The 23976-nt window shown below is 41.2% G+C and overlaps 1 protein-coding gene across 4 annotated transcripts; it reads left to right on the top strand.

Moving 5' to 3' along the window:
- The first annotated feature begins 276 nt into the window (after positions 1-276).
- Positions 277-23899, top strand: LOC139574620 (nuclear RNA export factor 1-like). 4 transcript variants are annotated; one of them, XM_071399358.1, is made up of 21 exons: positions 277-475; positions 1245-1301; positions 2020-2233; positions 2359-2506; positions 5184-5267; positions 5702-5806; positions 6809-6889; positions 6983-7052; positions 7142-7230; positions 7317-7424; positions 7631-7740; positions 7950-7986; positions 8072-8140; positions 8242-8297; positions 13094-13198; positions 13285-13343; positions 13465-13580; positions 13689-13804; positions 14058-14240; positions 23317-23377; positions 23490-23899. In XM_071399358.1, exons 1-21 carry the CDS (start codon positions 415-417, stop codon positions 23526-23528), a joined length of 1968 nt encoding a protein of 655 aa, XP_071255459.1. In that variant the 5' UTR covers positions 277-414; the 3' UTR covers positions 23529-23899. The 4 variants fall into 4 exon arrangements, with proteins under 4 accessions (XP_071255459.1, XP_071255462.1, XP_071255460.1 ...); XM_071399359.1 differs by lacking the exon at positions 277-475 and adding an exon at positions 899-1180; XM_071399361.1 differs by lacking the exon at positions 5702-5806.
- Positions 23900-23976: the final 77 nt, after the last annotated feature.

Here is a 23976-nt window from a genome sequence, read left to right as displayed (position 1 = left end):
TGGATGTCCCTGAGTCCTCTTCCCTTGAAGGTTGCGCGCAAGCTCAAACCACTCACAAGGGGGCATTGTTTAAAGTTATCAGTCCGTCTGCGGACAGGGCACTATCAATTTGGTCCCAATCGCAAATTTGATATTGTAGTAGCCATTTCTTTTCATCCTCACAATTTATATTGCTAAAACTAAGCACTTTGACTAATATTTAGTTTTGATCAAGCATTGTTTAGATGTGGTAAATAATTGATTTGCACTGCCAAATGATGCATCACCAGAGCAACGTTGAAGTTTCTCCAATTTGCTAGCTAGCGAGCTTTTAAACTGCACAAGTGAAGTTAACCAGCAACCCATGTCTATAAAATAAATAGCATTTGTTCAGATAATTTGGTGACAGTACTCGGTAACTTTGCGAGACTCAAGATGACCTTCCGAAAATGGTACCCCAACCTGGCTGTGGTCGCACGTGTCCGATTTGACCAAGGTATGGCTAATTAGCTAGCTAACGTTAGCTTTCGCTAGCAAGTCTTTTTAAGGCAACCTCTGTGTTTAATAGTTTAGTCAACCAATGTAATGGGTATTTAAATACATTTTTATTACGTTTGCCTGAACTGTCAGGTTGAAAACAGCTCCCTTCAAATGGATTCCACTCGTACCAGGTCATGGGATTCCGCTGTAATCAAATTACTAGTAACGTCTTATTTGACTTTTCGTAGCAGGTCAGGATAATTTACGCTGCAGATAAGAGAAGGGCTATGATTATAGTTAGGATAAATGCTTTTTTTTTTTGTACTTTTGACGTTAATTTGACAAAATCGGGATCCCTTCTAGCCATGACCCTCGTACCACTGCGGTGGGCTCTGCGCTGGCAAATGCAATTGCGCGCGTCCCGGAAGCTAGTGACCATGGTATATGTAGTTCTAAACCGCAGTGTTTACGTCTCTGTTAAAGTGCAGGACATTAGCTATATTTCCATAGAGCAATGCAGTGGGACACAATTTATAACCATATTAACTTCACGTTTTGGAACAGAGTTCTATATTTTTAAATTTCTATTTTTCACTCGTTTTGATTTATGTTCGTCTGAAGTAGCCTATAGTCGCAGCGCTTGATGTACTGTCACCCAGGGTTGTGTTTTGTATCTGACACTGACAGTGGAGTATGGCGGACGGTGGCCGGTTCTACAGTGGTAAGTTACCCTGGAACAAGGCTTCAAATCTGCTTCTAAACAGTTGTTTTCCTCCTCTGCCTAGATCAGGAGGGAGTTGTCGTCCAGAGAGATGTCACGCGCAAAGGCAAGCTACCAGGAGGTAAAACGCCGAAGTGTAAACAAATAAGTGAGGCTATTGGCATATGGGGACAGGACAGTCTTTTACGTTTTCTGTGACCGACGTGTGACACAGGCTTTTTAGGCCACATCCCGATTCAGAAACAACCCCAAGCACACCTGGCTACCTATACAGTGTTGGCAATTATTTTTTAGTGAGAATCGCGATTGCCTCCTTGATTTGTCAGTAAATTATGTTTTGCCCACTGCCTTGCTGCAGCAGACATTTTTTTGCCCACCGCACACCCCCTCCCCTTGTGCTTCTCTGCCTGTGTGTGCTCCATTGCGGTGACTGCTGTTGCACAGACAACTTGAATCAATCTCGTTTGCTGCTAAATTAAGTTGGAAAATTCGCTAAATGCTATGAAAACCATAGAAATCATCAGTGTCAAAATTCACAAAAGGCAGCCTGAAAAGTAGCTGAATTTGTCGCTAGCCTTTACCAGTAAAAGTATCTGTAGGGGTCTGAAAACTTGCTAAATATAGGTACAAATTTTGCAACACTGGTGACCGTTGGTCAGTTGGCCAGACTGAGGCATGCTCAATATTTTAAATGCAGATTCAGAAGTATTTGTGCCATTTATCACAAAATATTTGGAGCTACTTTAGTCACCTTAAACAGATATTCATACCAGAAGATTGCCCGTACGAGGTTGTTTATGATGATCCATCCATCCACTCTCTCTCTCTCCCTCCCCCAGAGCATGACAACAGAGTCGTGGGCCCTCAGTTCCGGGGGGGGTGTATGAGTCGGGGCTCCTTTAGGGGTCCGGCCAGGAAGCAGAGGCCTCGAGGGGGCCAAATGGGTGGGTTCAGGGGCCCTGGACCGGGACCTCGGGTCCGGTTCGAAGATAACTATGTAGACGTAACTATGAACAGCGGGAGCCCACAGGATGGCAGCTCTCACCGCAGATTGTGAGTGAGATTGCATACTACAACTGTTACATGGCAGCGATAAGATTTTCTGTTACTGTCTATAAATAAACATATGTGTGAGATGATTCTTTGTCAGGTAACACTGTGCACTCTGACCCCTTTAGCAACCCGTACAGGTGGCCGAATCGGAGAAGCGATGGACAATTTGACCGAGACAGAAGAGGAGCTGGGTGCTACAGAGGAGGAGGAGGTGGAGGAGGAAGAGAAGGAGGCGGAGGAGGAAAAGACAAGAGCAGTTGGTACAAGATGATTGTGAGTATCTTTAACCTCTCTAGGGTATGTGGGATGGTAGCGTCTCACCTCGTCAACAGCCAGTGAAACTGCAGGGCGCCAAATTCAAAACAACAGAAATCCCACAATTAAAATTCCTCAAACATACATGTATTTTACACCATTTTAAAGATACACTTCTTGTTAATCCAGCCACAGTGTCCGATTTCAAATAGGCTTTACGACGAAAGCAAACCAAACGATTATGTTAGGTGAGAGCCTATCCACAGAAAAACACAGCCATTTTTCCAGCCAAAGAGAGGAGTCACAAAAAGCAGAAATATAGACAAAATTAATCACTAACCTTTGATGATCTTCATCAGATGACACTCATAGGACTTCATGTTACACAATACATGTATGTTAAGTTCGCTAAAGTTCATATTTATATCCAAAAATCTCAGTTTACATTGGCGCGTTATGTTCAGTAGTTCCAAAACATCCGGTGATTTTGCAGAGAGCCACAACAATTTACAGAAATAGTCATCATAAATGTTGATGAAAATACAAGTGTTACACATTGAATTTTAGATCCACTTCTCCTTAATGCAACCGCTGAGTCAAATTTCAAAAGAACTTTACGGAAAAAGCAAACCATGCAATAATCTGAGTACGGCGCTAAGATGACAAATCAACCCAAAGAGATATCCGCCATGTTGGAGTCAACATAAGTCAGAAATAGCATTATAAATATTCACTTACCTTTGATGATCTTCATCAGAAGGCACTCCCAGGAATCCCAGTTCCACAATAAATGTTTGTTTTGTTCGATAATGTCCATCATTTATGTCCAAATTCCTCCTTGTTGTTCGCACGTTCAGTACACAATCTAAACTCACGACACGCGTGAAAGTCCAGCGGAAAGTACGGACGAAAAGTCCAAAACGTTCCATTACAGTCCGTAGAAACATGTCAAACGATGTATAGAATCAATCATTAGGATGTTTTTAACATAAATCTTCAATAATATTCCAACCGGAGAATTCCTTTGTCTTCAGAAAAGCAAATAAAACAGAGCTCGCTCTCACGTGAACGAGCGTCACGAGCTCAAAGCATTCTGCCAGACCTCTGACTCATTCCCCTCTCATTCGGCCCCACTTCACAGTAGAAGCATCAAACAAGGTTCTATAGACTGTTGACATCTAGTGGAAGCCTTAGGACATGCAACATGACCCCATTTCCACTGTATCTTGGATAAGCAAAGAGTTGAAAACCTACCAACCTCAGATTTCCCACTTCCTTGTTGGATTTTTTCTCAGGTTTTTGCCTGCCATATGAGTTCTGTTATACTCACAGACATCATTCAAACAGTTTTAGAAACTTCAGAGTGTTTTCTATCCAAATATACTAATAATATGCATATCCTAGGATCTGGGCCTGAGTAGCAGGCAGTTTACTCGGCACGCTTTTCATCCGGACGTGAAAATACTGCCCCCTACCACAAAGAAGTTAACAAAGAGCATGACAAGTATCTATTTCATTATGATAAACTATTTTATATTCAACTTCTTTATTTAATATATACCACTTCTTTATTTAATATATACCAACGACCTTCCCTATGCCTTAGCTGAAACTCAAGCTACTATATTTGCAGATGATACTACAATTTATGCAGCAAGACAATCGGTTCAACAGGTACAGCAAGCTTTACAAGGAGATTTAGAGAATATCAGGGAGTGGGTTTGCCAAATCAAACTTGTTTTAAACACCAAGAAAACCAAAGTTATGTTGGTCTGTTCAACTAGGAAAAGGCCAAAACAGCATAGGATACAATTAAGTATGGGAGGAGTACAAATTGAAGAAGTGGCAGAAACCAAACTATTGGGAGTGCAGCTAGACAACTGCTTATCATGGTCGTCTCAAATAACTAATCTATGTAAAAAAATTAATAATATTAAAACAGCATGCATAATCAGAAGGATAGCTAAATATTTACCAGGAAAAATTCTTCAGCAAATAACACAAGCATTAATTGAGAGTCAGGTGAACTACTGTTCTGTGGTCTGGGGAAATGCATCATCAAGTGAAGTTAGGAGGCTGCAGAATGCACAGAACAAAGCAGCAAGGATTGTTTTAAGGTGGAGATATGGTTCTTCTGTTGCAGTCATGCGCAGTGTTCTTGGTTGGTCATCAATCGACAAGATCATTTAAAAAAACATGCTTATTTTATTTCATAATATACATCATTTAAAACGGCCAAGTTCTATTCACAACGGTATTCAGTTGGTAAGAGACAGACATTCCGTAAATACTAGGAATAGATTGTTCACCATCTATGCGTTACCCAGACAGAAAAGAGAAATAGGAAAAATAACATAACATAACAATTCGATTTAGAGCAATAAAGAAATTGAATAAATTAACTGAGCAAACTAAAAACCTTTCAATATATACATTTAAACATTATTTTAAAACGATTTAAATATAATACATAGAAATGTTGTGGGACTATAGTAGATGAAGAATCAATATTTTTTAGATTGAGTATTTATTGGGTGATTATGTTAGTATATTATGTATGTTTGTAATAGTGTGTTATGTGAAAATGTGTTTGTATTATAAATTGTATTTTAATGTTTAAGGACTCTTGGAAGATTAGTCCAAATGGGGACTTAAAGAGATCCAAATTAAATCAACTAACTGCTCTCTCTGGCAGATTCCCTATGGGAGGAAATACGACAAGAAATGGCTGCTGACGGCTTTACAGAACCTGTGCTCCGTACCCTTCACACCTGTTCAGGTAAGTTGCTGGCAGACAGCCCAGCCATGATCATAGGACTTGACTGATGAGTTAAATGTTGTTTTTCTGATCACTGGAATAGAGGAGTGTAATGTATGCTTTGAAACCAATACAAGTACATGTATGTCTGTCTATTGTTTGTCTATTAAACCGGGGTGGCAGGTAGCCTAGTGGTTAGAGCGTTGGACTTGTAACCCGAAAGGTTGCAAGATCGAATCCCCGAGCTGAAAAGGTAAAAATATGTTGTTCTGCCCCTGAACAAGACAGTTAACCCACTGTTCCTAGGCCGTCATTGAAAATAAGAATTTGTTCTTAACTGACTTGCCTAGATAAATAAAGGTACAAAAAAATATAGAAGTAAATGTTGAGAATATTTACAAGTGCATTTAAGTATTAGTATTGTTTATCCCCCCCCCCCCCCCGATCCCTTTCAGTACCAGATTGAAGGCCATAAAGCCCAGTTCTACCTCGAGGATGCCTGCACAGCCAACGCACTGTGCAGAGTCTCTCGCCAAATCACAGACACTGAGGGCTACAAGGTACAGCAGCATTCTAACCGTTGGCTATACTCCTGGCTATAAGTGTATCCCTTCTATTCCTCAAACCATGATCTCCCAGTTCAATGTTATTTGATAAGAGCTGCAGATTGAATGTTAATATATACTGAACAAAAATATAAACGCAACATGTAAAGTGTTGGTGCCATGTTTCATGAGCTGAAATAAAATATCCCAGAAATTTTCCATATGCACAAAAAGCTTATTTCCCTTAAATTTTGTGCACATATTTGTTTACATCCCTGTTAGTGAGCATTTCTCCTTTGCCAGGATAATCCATCTACCTGACAGGTATGGCATATCTAGAAGCTGATTAAACAGCGTGATCTTTACACAGGTGCACCTTGTGCTGGAGACAATAAAAGGCCACTCTAAAATGTGCAGTTTTGTCACACGACACAATGCTACATATGTCTCAAGTTTTGAGGGAGCGTGCAATTGGCATGCTAACTGCAGGAATGTCCACCAGAGCTGTTGCCAGAAAATTGGATGTTAATTTCTCTACCATAAGTCGCCTCCAACGTCATTTTCGAGAATTAGGGAGTACGTCCAACCGGCCTCACAACTGCAGACCACGCCAGCCCAGGACCTCCACATCCGGCTTCTTCACCTGCGGGATCGTCTGAGGGGGGTGGGGTGCTGAAGAGTATTTATGTCTATAATAAAGCCCTTTTGTGGAGAAACTCATTCTGATTGACTGGTCCCTGGCTCCCCAGTGGGTGGGCCTGGCTCCCAAGTGGGTAGGCCTATGCCCTCCCAGACCCCCCCATGGCTGTGCCCCTGCCCAGTCATGTGAAACCCATAGATTTGGGCCTAATTAATTTATTAATTTCTATTGATTGATATGAACTCAGTAAAATTGTTGCATGTTGCGTAAAGATTTTTGTACAGTATAATTTTTTGAAGTTGCTACTTATTTATAATAATGTTTATGCTTCCTCTACACCCCCCATACACACACCTCCACTCCCCTCTCCTCTCTAGGTGATAGTGCTGATGAACCCCTGTCCTCCTCCCGCCATCCTCAACACTCAACTGAAGCCTGAAGACATGGAGCACGTAAAGGTGAGGGAGGGGGGAGCGATGGAGAACGTTGGAAAATAATATGGATGGATATTTACAGATGAATATGAGTAACTTGTGTAATATCTCTCTCAGCAATGCATGGCCAAGCGTTTTGATGGCTCCCAGCGAGCACTGGACCTGAACAACATCCGTACTGACCCAGGTAGCACCCCATACTACCTGGAGATTCAAACTAACCACTGTTTCTATCTTCCTCTGTCCTGGTCTAAAATGTATGTACCTCTGTTTCAGACTTGGTGTCTCAGAACATCAGGGCGATCTTGAGCAGAAAGACCTTTATGGATGCTGTGGTCAAGATCATTGAGGAAAACATCCCTGAGGTAATAGTATAATAATACCAATCTATACCCATACAGTTTCAGTGTGTAGTGCTAAAATGTGTAGATCTCTTGTCCTCTTATCTCAGCTGGTGTGTCTGAACTTGAGCAATAACAAGCTGTATAAACTGGAAGATGTGGCAGATCTGATAAGCAAGGCCCCACACCTGAAGATCCTCAACCTCTCCCACAATGAGGTGAGAGAAGAGACTGACCCTTAACCCTAATCTCTAACCTTGTCTATTCATTTGGGGGGCGAATCCTAACTTCCACATCACATTTTTACTACGTCATGCATTAATATCAATGGGAGATTACAAATTAGGATTTGCCCCTGAATATGCTCACTCGCTTAACCTTTTCCCACTCATTCCTCTTTTTTCTTTCTACATCTTCCTCTCAGTTGAAGTCAGAGAAGGAGCTGGATAGGTTGAAGGGTTTGAAGCTGGTTGAGCTATGGTTGGACCGTAACCCACTGTGTGACCAGTTCAAGGACCAGCTCACCTACATCAGGTCAGTCTCTGAGCCTGGGGGTTAGGCTTTGTGGGGGTTTGGCTGTGTGTGTTAGTTAGTAGGTAGATGGGAACACTGACATAGTCCGGTGGATGCCGCAGTCCAGTGGATGTGGTGGCCCTATTGACTCCATTACGTTGAGTGGGTGTGTGAGGTGGGATGTGACTTCTCTGTTCTTGTTCCCTCTCCATGGTGAACATGGCCACCAGTGCTATCAGGGAGAGGTTTCCCCGGCTACTCAAACTGGTAAGATGTTCTCTTTTCTTCTCTGATCCGCTCCATCTTTGACTACATTTGATTTGTTTGTTTATTTCCTGTTGTTGTTCTGTAGGATGGTCATGACCTCCCCCCGCCGATAGTGTTTGAAGTGGTAGCACCCACCACTACCCCCCCCTGCAAGGTCTGGTCCGTTTTGGTTCACAGAATAAAAAAAAGGTGCACTTGATTCAGTTTGTTTGCTTGGTTGATTCTGACACATGCTCTTTTCTTTGACCAATCCAGGGTAGCTACTTCGGTTCAGAAGAAATCAAGGTCCTCATCTCGCATTTCCTGCAACAGTAAGTGTATTCACATATCTTTTGTCAAGATTCAAGTATATTCCTTCATAAAGGATATATTTGTCACCTCTAAGACAGGTAACACAGTGGGTGCTTCTTGAAATGCATACTTCTGAGCAAAGCAGTCCAAATCAAAGTATGCGAAACGAAGCATCGGGGGCACATCTCGAAGGCGTACTCCATACGTGCATATTTTGAAGCATGCATCAACGCAAGCTTCAACGGAAATTATGCAAAGAAATGACCCGATCATGTCAAAAAAGTACGCAAAATTTATGGAAATCAATGGCAACCGTTATTTGAGCAGAAGCGAGAGAAAGTGTTGCCTATTCACAAATCACATGTTGCCTGACTACAATATTTGATCTTGATACGTTAATAAATACATGGTGTTTCATTTTGGCATGTTTACCTGCCTACGTACCGTAGATCGCAAGACCATAATAAGTCAATAGGGCTAACTGGCTAGCTAATTCTGTTAGCTAGCCATGAAGAATTGACATCTATCTTGCATAATATTTGTTTGAGGTCATTTTGCCTGTTAAACTATCTAGTTAGATACATTATTACTATTCACATATAGCTAGCTGATAGTTATGAAGTAAAATGGTTGTGTAACGGCTGTTGGAAGGAGAGGACCAAGGTGCAGCGTGGTACGTGTCCATATTAATTAAATGAACACTGAAGTAACACAAATTACAAAGATAACGACCGAAACAGTTCTGGCTGGTGCAGACACACAAAACAGAAAACAACTACCCACAAAACACAGGTGGGATGAGGCTACCTAAGTATGGTTCTCAATCAGAGACAACGATAGACAGCTGCCTCTGATTGAGAACCACACACGGCCAAACACATAGAAAATAAAACATAGAACAAAACCATAGAATGCCCACCCCAACTCACACCCTGACCAAACCAAAATAGAGACATAACAAAGGAACTAAGGTCAGGGCGTGACAGGTTGCTTTGTGTATGTCTTGTTTCGTCTTTATTGCCATTGTCATGGCTGGAAGACGGTTCAGTGAATGGGTAAGTCCATAGTAAGTCAATAGGGCTAGCTAACTAGCCAAAGAATTGGTAGCTACCCAAGAAAAATGTACCACTACCATGCATAACATTAGTTTTAAATAATTTTTGCCTGTTTAACACATTTTTTATCTAATTGATTTAAATATTGACTGGCTTTCATCAGGCTGCCCACTCAAGAGAAAGCTTCAAACTGTAACTAGTGCCTGCAAACTGGTTCAGGTTAGCAACCAACCTACCAGGGTAGTTAAAAACAGTATAGGAATGAAATCATCAACATGTATTGATCATATCTTTACTAATGCTGCAGAAAGTTGTTTGAAAGCAGTATCCAAATCCCTCAGATATAGTGATCACAATATAGAAGCCATATCTAGGAAAACCAAAGTTCCAAAGGCTGGGCCTAATATACTGTATAAGAGGTCATACAATAAGTTTTGTAGTGATTCCTATGTTGTTGATGTGAAGAATTTGTTGGTCCATTGTGTGTAATGACGAGCAACCAGACGCTGCACTTGACATATTTATGAAATTGCTTATCCCAGTTACTGATATGCACGCACCCATTAAGAAAATGTAAAAACTGTTAAATCCCCGTTAAATCCCCGTGGATTGATGAGGAATTTTAAAATTGTATGGTTGAGAGGAATGAGGCAAAAGAGGTGGCAAATAGGTCTGGCTGTACAACCGATTTGGCAAACGTACTGCAAATTGAGAAATCATGTGGCTAAACTGAATAAAAAGAAGAAGAATCTACACTATGAAACAAAGATGAATCTAGTAAAAAGCTTTCGGAGCACCTTAAATGAAATCTTGGGCAAAAAGGCAAACTCTGCTCCATCATTCATTGAATCAGATGGCTCATTCGTCACAAAACCCACTGATATTGCAAACTACTTTGATGTTTTTTTTCAATGGCCAGATTAGCAAACTTAAGCATGACATGCCAGCAACAAACGCTGACATTACACATCCAAGTATATCTGACCAAATTATGAAAGACAAGCATTGTAATTTTGAATTCCGTAAAGTGAGTGTGGAAGAAGTGAACAATCTATTGTTGTCTATCAACAATGACAAGCCACCGGGGTCTGACAACGTGGGTGGAAAATAATAATAATAATAAGGATAATAGCGGACAATATTGCCACTGCTATTTGCCATATCTTCAATTTAAGACTACTAGAAGTGTGTGCCCTCAGGCCTGGAGGGAAGCAAAAGTCATTCCCCTACCTAAAATAGTAAAGCCCCTTTTAATGGCTCAAATAGCCTACCAATCAGCCTGTTACCAACCCTTAGTAAACTTATGGGAAAAATGGTGTTTGACCAGATACAATGCTATTTTTCAGCACACTTATAGGGAAGGACATTCAGCAAGCACAGCACTTACACAAATGACTGATTGGCTGAGAGAAAATGCTAAAAAGAAATTGGGGGGCTGAATTGCGGCTTTTGACATTTATCAATCAGTCTGTTGCTGGAAAAACGTATGCATTATGGCTTTACACCCCCTGCTATATTGTAGATCAAGAGTTCTGTCTAGTAGAACACAGAGGGTGTTCTTTAATGGAAGCCTCCAACAAAATCCAGGTGGATTCAGGAATTCCCCAGGGCAGCTGTCTAGGCCCCTTTACTTTTTTCAATCTTGACTAACGACATTTGAGTAAAGCCAGCGTGTCTATGTATGCGGATGACTCAACACTACACGTCAGCGACTGAAATGACAGCAACACTTAACAAAGAGCTGCAGTTCGTTTCAGAATGGGTGACAAGGAATGAGTTAGTCCTAAATATTTCAAAAACTAAAAGCATTGTATTTGGGACAAATCATTCACTAAACCCTAAACCCCTGAAATAAATCTTGTAATGAATAATGTGGAAATTGAGCAAGTTGAGGAGACTAAACTGCTTGGAGTAACCCTGGATTGTAAACTGTCATGGTTAAAACATATTGATACAACAGTAGCTAGGATGGGGAGAAGTCTCTCTTTAATAAAGCGCTGCTCTGCATTCTTAACAGCACTATCAACAAGGCAGGTCCTACAGGCCCTAGTTTTGTCGCACCTGGACTACTGTTCAGTTCTATGGTCAGGTGCCACAAAGAGGGACTCAGGAAAATTGCAATTGGCTCAGAACAGGGCAGCACGGCTGGCCCTTGGATATACAAAGAGAGCTAACATGAATAATATGCATGTCAATCTCTCCTGGCTCAAAGTAGAGGAGAGATTGATTTCATCACTACTTGTATTTGTGAGAGGTGTTGTTGAATGCACCTAGCTGTCTGTTTGAACTACTGGAACACAGCTCGGAAACTCATGCATATCCCACAAGACATGCCACCAGAGATCTCTTCACAGTCCCCAAGTCCAGAACAGACTATGGGAGGCGCAAAGTACTACATAGAGCCATGACTACATGGAACTCTATTCCACATCAAGTAACTCATGCAAGCAGTAAAATTTGATATAAAAACAGAAATAAACCTTATGGAACAGTGGGGACTGTGAATCAACACAAACATGGACACATGCATACAAACACACAATAACATACGCACTATACACACATGTACACATGGATTTTGTCTTATAGATATGTGGTGGTAGAGTAGAGGCCTAACAGGCTGACTACACCGTGAGCGTTGCAAAATAAATTTAGAAATCTATATTATTCAATCATTGCACCCACACTGCTCGCGTGCGCCAACGAGCATCTGCGTTGCCAAGGGCTAAAATAGAAGTCAGTTCTATTTGTGACGCAGATTGCACTGCAAGTCCTGCCTCTCCCATCTCCTCATTGGTTATACTCATGTGGGTGACTGAAAGACGAACGAGGTCAGTGGCGGTAATGCACCTAATTTATGAAAGTTGCCATTCACAATATAAAGTCAAGAGAAGAAAAGACCTAGGAGGAGAGATGACTAGAAACGATTCGGTTGACCTTTTTTATGTTTGGATTCATTTTCGGAGTAGAGGACCTTGGGGATTTCAGGTAAAATAACAACTCAATGTTTATATCCCAGGACAAATTAGCTAGCAACAGCAAGCTAGCTAAATAGGACAAATTAGCTAGCAAGTGCAAGCTAGCTAGCTAAATTGCCATAAATGTTTAATGCTTTTCGACCTGTGCCCAAATTAATTAATTGGTTCAGAGTTTGTTTTGGTATTTTAACCTGCGTGTCGTTATCGCATTTGGTGTGGGGGGACAAAATACATTTATGCACGATGGCACACACGCGCGCAGCCGGTTTGGGTTCCGTGTAAGGGCACACACTTAATATGTTGTGAAATGTTATGAATATATTGTAATATTTAAATGTATAACTACATACATAAATTCAAATAAATACAAACTATCTGGCTAGCTAGATTATTAAGATTCACATATCTAGCTGATCATTCTGAAGTAAAACGTTTGCTTTGTGTATATCTTGTTTCGTCTCTTGTTGCCATTATCCTGTCTGGAAGAAGGTTCAGTGAATGGGGAGGTGACGCGTGAGGTAATACAGGGGGAGTGCGAGTTCTTCTCAAATGTAATGTTTTATGCATTCTCCACACTCGTCCTCATAAGAACGTACTCAAGAGAACGTGGTCGGAGAATGCTCTCGGATGCATGAGTGTGTGGAGCACGGTAGTATGCATATTGAGAAACACCCAGTGTGTATGACCTCTGACAGCTATTATAGTGTTATGACCTCTATGGCAGATATTAGTGTTATAACTTTTCTATGGCGCTACTACAGTGTTTTAACTTTTCTATGACAGGTACTACAGTGTATATGACTCTGGGAACAGACAGCCTCTTCTAGATGCCTACCATGATGGTGCCTCCTTCTCACTCAGCTTGCCCTCCAGTCAAAACCCAAACAGGTCTCACACACACACATTTCTCCATTTGAATGTCTGGCTCATGGGAGTTCAGAATTAAATATTTATTTGTATATTTTTCATTATAGGTGTAGTTTGAGAGAGTACCATAAAGACAGCCGTAACATAAAGCGACTCAAAGATCCATGTGAGTCTTCCAAATATTTAAGACAATTAACAAGTCTGTCATCAACAGATTTGTCTGTTGTATTTCTGTAATAATGTGTGGCATTTTCTAAATGCTTCCCTCTGGAATCTGCTCCCCACAGCAACACGGTTCCGCCTACTGAAGCACACACGGCTGAACGTGGTGGCGTTGCTCAACGAGCTGCCTAAAACTCAGCATGACACGGCCTCCTTCAATGTAGACGTCAACACTTACACGGTTAGGCAATATCTGATTGATAGTTAGTGTAGCATTCTCAATACTATCATCAGTTCTTCTGTTCATGGGGGTTTTATTTTTCAAAACCTTGAATTTTCTCTTTTTTAGACCATGTTACTGTCCTTTACGGTCAGCGGCATGTTCAAAGAAGTTGATGGTAAATCTCAAGACGCGGTTAGGGCCTTCTCTCGGGTCTTCATCGCAGTTCCTGCAGGAATTTCTGGGTAATTCTGAGGTCCCTCGTTCACCTGATCTTGGTTTTAAAAATCTCTTATAAGACTGTCTGTGCTGAAGAATGCTAAAACGATATATTATATGATATATGATATACAAAAACAATGGTCAACAATATTAATAAATATTGGCATCAGTTATAAAAAAAATGTAACAGGCCAACTGGTCCTAAATTAAAGAAATCGGGGGGGATTAATTGAAAGAATGTTTCAAACTATTTGTCTTCTGTTTCTCCCTCTCCAGTCTATGCATAGTGAATGACGAGCTATTTGTGCGCATCGCTACAACGGAGGAGATCCAGCATGCGTTCGCTGCTTCCGCCCCCACTCCCTCCAGCAGCCCAGTGCCCACCCTCACCGCCCCCCAGCAGGAGATGCTCTCTGCCTTCTCCCTCAAGTCTGGCATGAACCTTGAGTGGTCGCAGAAGTAAGTTTGTGGGCATGTTCAAGCGGATCAGTTTTGCTAAGTCATTGGTCACCTCCTTTCAAAGTGTGTTGCATTATGGGGATAAAAATTGTCCGACTTCTGTCTACATGTCAACTACATGACCTTCATAAAAAACATGTGATCAAAGGTCATGCAGTTTTTTATAAAGTCGCTGCAGTTGCTTCTCACCGGTTGCACCATGCAGCCGTCGCCTGGCTACTGGGAGGTACTATTTGTCAACCAATCATTAGGGTGTTTTTGTTTGACACATGCGAACGGTACCCGAGACGTGACGGAAACAGGAACCACCTTTTCCACAATTCAAATGTTATTATTCATACAGTGGATATGTACAAATTGTGATATTTTGAGGCGCTCTCCTGATGAAACTACAGAGGAGAGTAAATTAAATCTAGATCACCTTTACTCAACACACAGACTCATACAAAGCGCTCCCTCCCCCTCCATTTGGCAAATCTGACAATTGATCCTCCTGATTCCTGCTTACAAGCAAAAACTTAAACAGGAAGTACCAGTGACACGCTCAATTCTGAAGTGGTCCGATGAAGCGGATGCTAAGCTACAGGACTATTTTGCTAGCATAGACTAGAATATGATCCGTGATTCCTCCGATGTCATTGAGGAGTTTACCACATCAGTCACTGGCTTCATTAATAAGTGCATCGACAACATCGTCCCTAGTGCCTTCAGAAAGTATTCGCACCACTTGAATTTTTCAAAATGTTGTTGTGTTGCAGACTGAATTTAAAATGGATTAAATAGAGATTTTTTTGTCACTGGCCTAAACACAATAATCCATAATGTCAAAGTAGAGTTATGTTTTTGGAATTTTTTACAAATTAATTCTAAATGAAAAGCTGAACTGCCTTGATTCAACCCTTTTTATGGCAAGCCTAAATATACTATACAAAAATATAAATGCAACATCAAATCAAACTTTATTTGTATTATGCGCCGAATACAGCAAGTGTAGACCTTACCGTGAAATGCTTACTTACAAGCCTTTAACCAACAGTGCAGTAACATGCAACATTTTCAAAACTTTTACTGAGTTACAGTTCATATAAGGAAATCAGTCAATTGAAATATATTCATTAGGCTCTAATCTATGGATTTCACATGACTGGGAATACAGATATGCATCTGTTGGTCACAGTTACCTTAAAAACAGTAGGGGCGTGGATCAGAAAACAACTAGTCAGTATCTGGGGTGACCACCATTTTCCTCATGCAGCATGACACATCTCCTTCTCATAGAGTTGATCAGGATGTTGATTCTGGCCTGTGGAATGTTGTTCCACTCTTCTTCAATGGCTGTGCAAAGTTGCTGGATATTGGTGGGCCAGAGTATCTCAAACATGCTCAATGGGTGACATGTCGCTGTGCATTATCATGCTGAAACATGAGGGGTAGACGGCGGATGAATGACACAACAATGGGCCTGAGGATCTCGTTACGAAATCTCTGTGCATGCAAATTGCCATCGATAAAATGCAATTGTGTTCGTAGCTTATGCCTGCCCATACATGAACCACTCTGTTCACAAGGTTTATCAGAAAACCGCTCACCCACATGATTCCATACACGTGGTCTGCGGTTGTGAGGCCGGTTGGACATACTGCCAAATTCTCTCTAAAAATATATATATACGTTTTAGGTGGCTTATGGTAGAGAAATGAACATTTATTCATCTGGCAACAGCTCTGGTGGACATTCCTGCAGTCAGCATGCCAATTGCATGCTCCCGGAAACATGAGACATCTGTGACTTTGTGTTGTGTGACGACAACTGCACATTTTAGTGGCCTTTTATTGTCTCCAGCACAAGGTGCACCTGTGTAATGATCATGCTGTTTAGTCAGCTTCTTGATATGCCACACCTGTCAGGTGGATGGATTATCTTGGCAAAGTAGAAATGTTCACTAACAGGGTTGTACATTTTTTGTTGTTGAGAAATTCCCTTTTTGTGTGTATGGAACAATTCTGGGATCTTTTATTTCAGCTCATGACATGGGACCAACACTTTACATGTTACATTTTTTTTTTCAGGAGTAAAAATGTGCTTAACAAGTTACATAATAAGTTGCATGGACTGTGTTCAATAATAGTGTTTTACATGATTTTTGAATCCCTACCTCATCTCTGTACCCCACACATACAGTTATCTGTTAGGCCCCTGAGTGAATATCAAACACAGATTCAACCACAAAGAACAGAGAGGTTTTCCAATGCCTCGTAAAAAGGGCACCTATTGGTAGATGGGTAAAAATAAAAAAGCATCCTGTCCCTTTTAACATGGTGAATTATTATTAGGCTTTGGAAGGTGTATCAATACACCCAGTCACTACAAAGATACAGGCGTCCTTCATAACTCAGTTGCCGGAGAGGAAGGAAACTCCTCAGGGATTTCACCATGAGGCCACTAGGGATTTTAAAACAGTTAGAGTTTAATGGTTGTGATATGATAACTGAGGATGGATCAACAACATTGCAGTTACTCCACAATACTAACCTAAATGACAGAGTGAAAATAAGGAAGCCTGCACAAAAATATTCCAAAACATGCATCCTGTTTGCAACAAAGCACATAAGTAATACTGCAAAAAATGTGGCAAAGAAATTCACTTTTTGTCCTGAATACAAAGCGTTATGTTTGGGGCAAATCCAACAGAACGCATCACTGAGTACCACTCTTCATATTTTCAAGTATGATGGTGGTTGCATCATGTTATGGGTATGCTTGTCATCGGCAAAGACTAGGGAGTTTTTTTAGGATAAAAAGAAACGGAATACAGCTATAAGCAAAGGCAAAATCCTAGAGGAAAACCTGGTTCAGCCTGTTTTCCAACAGACTGGGAGACAAATTCACCTTTCAGCAGTACAATAACCTAAAACACAGGGCCAAATCTACACTGGAGTTGCTTACCAAGATGACACTGAATCTTCTTGAGTTGTCTAGTTACAGTTTTGACTTAAATTGTCTTAAAATAGGGCAAGACTTTTTAAAATGGCTGTCTAGCAATAATCAACTTGACAGAGCTTGAATAATTTTTAATAATAATGGGCAAATATTGTACAATCCAGGTGTGCAAAGCTCTTAGAGACTTACCCAAAAAGACTCGCAGCTGTAATCGCTGCCAAAGGTTCTTCTACAAGTATTGACTCGGGTGTGAATACTTATGTAAATTCGATTTTTGAATGTAATAAATTTGCAAACATTTCTAAAAACCATTTCACTGTCATTATGGGGTCTTGTGTGTAGATGGGTGAGAATATATATATTTTTTAAATCCATTTTGAATTCAGGCTGTAACACAACAAAATGTGGAATAAGTCAAGGGGTATGAATACTTTGAAGGCACTGTTCATGTTTCAAGCAGACCACCATAGTCTCTGTGCCCAAGAACGCCAAGGTAACCTGTCTAAATGACTATCACCCTGTAGCACTCAAATATCTAGCCATGAAATACTTTGAAAGGCTGGTCATGGCTCACATCAACACCATCATCCCAGACCCCCTGGACCCTCTCCAATTCGCATACCGTCCTAACAGATCCACAGATGACACAATCTCTACTACATTCCACACTGCCCTCTCCCACCTGGACAAAAGGAACACCTTCGTGAGAATGCTGTTCATTGACTACAGCTCAGTGTTCAACACCATAGTGCCCTCAATGCTCATCACTAAGCTAAGGTTCCTGGTACTAAAAACTTCCTCTGCAACTGGATCCTGGACTTCCTGACAGGCCGCCACAAGGTGGTGAGTGTAGGCAGCAACACATCCGCCAAGCTGACCCTCAACACGGGGGCCCCTCAGGGGTGCGTGCTTTGTCCCCTCCTGTACTCTCTATTCACCCACGCACGACTCCAACACCATCATTAAGGCCTGATCAGCGACGACAATGAGACAGCCTATAGGGAGGAGTTCAGTGACCTGGCAGTGTGGTGGCAGGACAACAACCTCTCCCTCAACGGCAGTAAAACAAAGGAGCTGATCGCAGACTACAGGATACGGAGGGCCGAGCACGTGACGGGGCTGTAGTGGAGCGGTTTGAGTGCTTCAAGTTCCTCTGTGTCCACATCACTAAAGATCTATCATGGTCCAAACTAGTGATGCACTGATATGACATTTTTGGCCGATACCGATATCCAATATTTTCCTTGCCAAAAAAAATGATACCGATAACCAATATTTAAAATTTTAGCTGCATTTTAAGTATTCTAGTACAGCTAAATTATTAACACACACACGGACGCAGCTGTCTAAGGTACTGCATCTCCGTGCAAGAGGGTTCACTATAGTCCCTGGTTCGAATCCAGGCTGTATCACATCCGGCCGTGATTGGGCGTCCCATAGGGCGGCGCACAATTGCCCCAGCGTAGTCCGGGTTAGGTCGTCATTGTAAAAAAATATATTTTTCTTAACTGACTTGCCTGGTTAAATAAAGGTTACACACACCACACTGACCAAAAAGTTATTTTGTTGGCGTTTACGTATGTCCCCATTACCAGTAAAACATAATCAAACCTATTTCTTTCACTTACTTGCTGTGATGTTTCGTTGTTCATTTGTTCAGTCGTTTCATTCTTAACCAGGATTTCTATGGAATGCCGTTTGGGTCTTTGTGTGTCAAAAAATATACTATTTAACACTATTTGACGTGTCAAATAAGCTTGTTGATCAATCAGAACCTGAATATAACTGCATGTTACATAATAATTGAACGTGTTCATCAATTTTTTACGTAGTTATTACACATTGATTACACTCACTCGTATTTCATATGTCACAACGATTCATCGATGCATATGCTATGATGCTGGTAAAGTTGTCTTGCGCACCTACAGTACTGGTCATAAAAAAAAAGCTAGCTAGCTCATGGATGTAAGCAATGTTCTTCCCCAAAAACATAGCAAAACGACATCTGTTTCAGTAGCTATATAGTTAGCTAGCTAACTATATAGCTAGGTGTCATCATCTAAAATAACCCTAATTTATAAGACAGTTCTTGTTTGATTAATGGTGGTCGGACCCATCTATGTGAAGCTAGCCACAATAAGGATTAGCCTCAATAGTGGATTTTGCGGTTAGCCTTCAAAATAAAAGTATGGCATAATTCTACTATTTGTATTCATTTGCATCACTGTCAATGACATACGCAAAATCCACTATTGTGCCTAATCCTTACACATAACCCGGTCCGGTCGAACCTCACTTGCCAGCTGCTTATAACGTTAGCTTTGGGCAACAGGGTTAAGTAGCTGAGTAGCTATTTATTTTCAATATGCGAACAACAATTGGCAACCTAGCTAATACTTACTCACAAGGATTCCGTAATCATTGCAAAGAATAATGAAAATGACTGCAGTTTTTACTGATCATTGTTTTCAGGCTGATTGTATTGGTGCTAGCCAGGTACCAAGCTAAAGCTAGCTACCCCAGAAGTTGCGGTCGAACAAATTATGCTTTATTACCAACGCAGTATTGTAAACGTTCGTGGCTGGTGTTTGCTTGCTTGCTGACTTTTTTGTACAGATTTGACAGTGCTACTGTTTCTTTTTTGACACGCAAAGACCCAAACGGCATTCCATAGTATGTATGTTGTGAAGCTAATAGCAGTGATGCTATTACTGTGTAACTCCGGTAGGGCAACATCGGAAAAATAGTGCACTCGGTAGTGTTAACCGGTGCTCGACCAGTCGGCGAAAGCCAACATCACCACGACAGAGAACGGTTGATTGTCAAGGGCAATGAATTCCATTATCTTGGCTTTAATGGATTTTGCCTTTGAGTTGTCTCGCTGAAATGTTGTTACTCTTTCAAATGCCTGCTTGACTTGTTGACTGCTCGATCCACACAGCAGACATTGTGAGCTAGTTTAGTAATGCTGTGTTGCACGTATAGCGCAAAATTTTACGTGGCATCATCACGTCATGTACCTTTGTTATATAGGTATGCACGTCAACTTTGACATCAGTTTTGCACATCGGGCGTTAAACTAGACATCGGCTGATACTGATGTTGGCATTTTTAGCTAAAATCAGCCGATATGTTCACCGATATATTGTGCATCCCTAGTCCAAACACACCAACACAGTCATCTTAGAGGGCACAACAATGTCTCTTCTACCTCAGGAGGCTGAAAAGATTTGGCATGGGCCCTCGGATCCTCAAAGGTATACAGCTGCAACATTGAGAGCATCTTGACTGGCTGCATCACTGCTTGGTATGGCAACGCTTACACGGAACCCAAACCGAAAAGCATTAAACATGTATGGCAATTTAGCTAGCTAGCTTCCACTTGCTAGTTAATTTGTCCTATTTAGCTAGCTTGCTGTTGCTAGCTAATTTGTCCTGGGATATAAACATTGAGTTGTTATTTTACCTGAAATGCACAAGGTCCTCTACTCCGACAATTAATCCACACATAAAACGGTCAACCGAATCGTTTCTAGTCATCTCTCCTAGGCTTTTTCTTCTCTTGACTTTTTATATTGCGATTGGCAACTTTCATAAATTAGGTGCATTACCGTCACTGACCTCGTTGGTCTTTCAGTCACCCACGTGGGTATAACCAATGAGGAGATGGCACGTGGGTACCTGCTTCTATAAACCAATGAGGAGGTGGGAGAGGCAGGACTTGCAGCGCAACCTGCGTCAGAAATAGAACTGACTTCTATTTTAGCCCTTGGCAATGCAGACGCTCGTTGGTGCGCGCAAGCAGTGGATGCAATAATTGAATCATTTCTAAATTGATTTTGCAATGCTCGCTCACGCGACGCGAGCAGTGTAGTCAGCCTCTTAGCATCTACAGAGTTACAGTGGGTAGTGCGTACGGCCCAGTACATCACTGAGGCCGAGCTCCCTGCCGTTCCAGGACCTCTATACCAGGCGGTGTCAGGAAAGCACCCAAAAAATCTGACTCCAGCCACAGACTGTTCTCTCTGCTACCACACAGCAAGCGGTGAACAACCCTAAGCACCTTTTACCCCCAAGCCATGAAACTTCAAAACAAGACTGCTAATTAGCTAATCAAATGTCTACTCGGACTACCTGCATTTACCCTCTCTTGAACTGACTATGCACACACACTGGACTCTACCCACACACTCTTATATACTTAGACTGACACTCCAACATACACACTACATAAGCCCACACACATGCATGCTGACGGTACACACACATACACACATACGCTTCTGTTACTGTCTTGTCTATCCTGTTGTCTAGTCACTTGACCCCTACCTATATGTACAGTACATAGCTACCTCAATTAATTTGTACTTCTGCCATTGTATTTTCTACTTCCTATTCATGGGTTGCATGTTGTCACTATTGTTTTGAATGTTCGTTTTGAACTGATGCCTGACTGAGCATTCTACTCAATGCATCGTCAATGAGCGCTGATGAAGATGATCAAAAGTGCATTACAGTGGCTTGGAAATACAATGACATTCGAAAGGAGGCAAACAATTAGTAGGAAAACCTTTTGTCATCATTTTGATTTCACCAGATTGACTTTAGATGCACTATAACCAAAGATTTGTATAACTAATCCAAGATAAACCACAGTCTGTCGTTTCCAATGAGAACAAATGAGCCATAGTGGGCAGAACAAGGAGGGGGCAGTGCCAAGCACGAGCTAGCGACATCCTATTGACGCATTCTAGCATCATCTGCATATTTTCATTAGGGAACGACTACTCTGAAGTGTGTGTGTGTGTGTGCAGTAACTCAATTCGCCTTTGCATTCCTAAACAACGCGATTTAAAATGTAAAAAAGTTTTGCAAAGGGTCAAGTCTACAAACTTTAGTCCACTCTGTTCATAACAGATTCGACTTTGGGGAACAGACAACTGTATTGAGATCAAATGTTTCATACATGAGAAAATGACGAATGTCAGCCAAAATCTATCTCGTTCCATCTTCTCCCACTGCCCGCCAGTGGACTTCCTCTACCATATTTGGTAGTGAGTGGAAACGCCAAGTGGATGCTTCACATTTATACATCCAGTGAAATATGTCTCATTGTACTATCTGTTGTATAACGTTAGCTAAGATTGAGGGGAGGCCACTGGATTTTAGCTAGCTAACGTTAGCACTGCTAGCTATTTTTGACGAATTTTGCTAGCTAATGACATCATTGCCATCTGTCTAAAGTAAATTTGATGACGTTATAATCCTGGCAAAGTTGTTTCCTACCAAATATTTCACAACTTTAGCAATGTCATTGTATTTCCAGGCACTATAGTGTAATTTAGACAACAGTAGTTAGCCTCCGTCCAGAATGACTGGGCTTATCACCACTTTAGGGCACCACTATGGCGCCGCTGATAGAGGGCGGCTTGAGAACATTCATAACAATGGCATAACGCGACCGAGTGACGGAGGTGCAACCCATGAATACACGGAGTGTACGAAACATTAGGAACACCTTCCTAGTATTGAGTTGCACCCCCTTTTACCCGCAACAGCCTCAATTCATTGCGGCATGGACACTACAAGGTGTCAAGCATTCCACGGGTGCTGGCCCATGTTGACTCCAATGCTTCCCACAGTTGTATCAAGTTGGCTGGATGTTCTTTGGGTGGTGGACCATTTCTTGATGCATACGGGAAAATGTTGAGTGAAAAACCCTGGCACCTACTACCATACCTCAAAGGCACTTAAGTATTTTGTCTTACCCCTTCTCCCTCTGAATGGCACACATACACAATCCATGTCTCAATTGTATCACGGCTTGAAAATTGGAAGGTTGGAGACATGTTTATTTTGACATTACAAAGATAAACTTTTGTAAAAAATGGAAACATGTTGCACGGAGCCTTGCTGTAGGTAAACCACAACAGTGTCCGACTTTCGGCTGTCATAGATGCACCTCCCTCATCGTCACTTGTTGACTTTCCTCTACAGTCGGCTGTGTTAGCGTTGTTACTGCTCGAACACACCTTGTGTGTGCTTGTTTGACAGAAGGTCAATGTTAAAGGTCAAATTCTAAAGGTCGATGTTTGGTGCAGAAACATTCACTGTGACGTTCTCTCTGTGTCAGGTGTCTTCAGGACAATGAGTGGGATTTCAACAAAGCTGCACAGATCTTCACACAATTAAAAGTAAAGTATCATGAATCAACTGTCTAATAAAAGTTTGATTAAATACATGCATATTCTGAGTTTTTCACTTGGTCCAACTAAATGTTGTTTTTCTCCCCTCCGTCTCCCTCAGATTGAAGGCAAGATACCAGACGTCGCTTTTATTAAGTGAAGTTGGAAGAATACATGCTGTTGATAGTGAATATTAGATTTTCTGTTAAGAATTTAACAAGAATAGAATTGTATATATTTTATGGGTTTTGGTTTTATCCTTTATTCTTTTACTGAAGTAGAAAGATAATGCTCCATTGTTTTAGTAACAAGTGTCAAGGTTGTTTGACTTGATGACTGATGTTATGATAAAATCTTGGTTATTGTAACCTTAGTTTAAAGTAATGTTTTCATTGTAATACAGTTAAAGAAAAAGCAATTGGTTTTGAATTTGTGTTCAACCTGTTTTCAAGATTGTTTGTTATAAAAATGGCAATCAAAATGTATCAAATTCACACATACTCTGAAAATAAATTGTATTCCACAGCAAAATTATGAATATCACTGGATGACAGTACCACGCGTACAGATACCGGTCGCGTTCAGCCGCTCAAACGTTGCATGCATCA

Source organism: Salvelinus alpinus, chromosome 4 (assembly GCF_045679555.1).
Source record: "Salvelinus alpinus chromosome 4, SLU_Salpinus.1, whole genome shotgun sequence".
NCBI lineage: Eukaryota > Metazoa > Chordata > Actinopteri > Salmoniformes > Salmonidae > Salvelinus > Salvelinus alpinus.
Note: the sequence above shows the minus strand (reverse complement) of the source record. Positions and strands in the feature narration are given on the sequence as shown.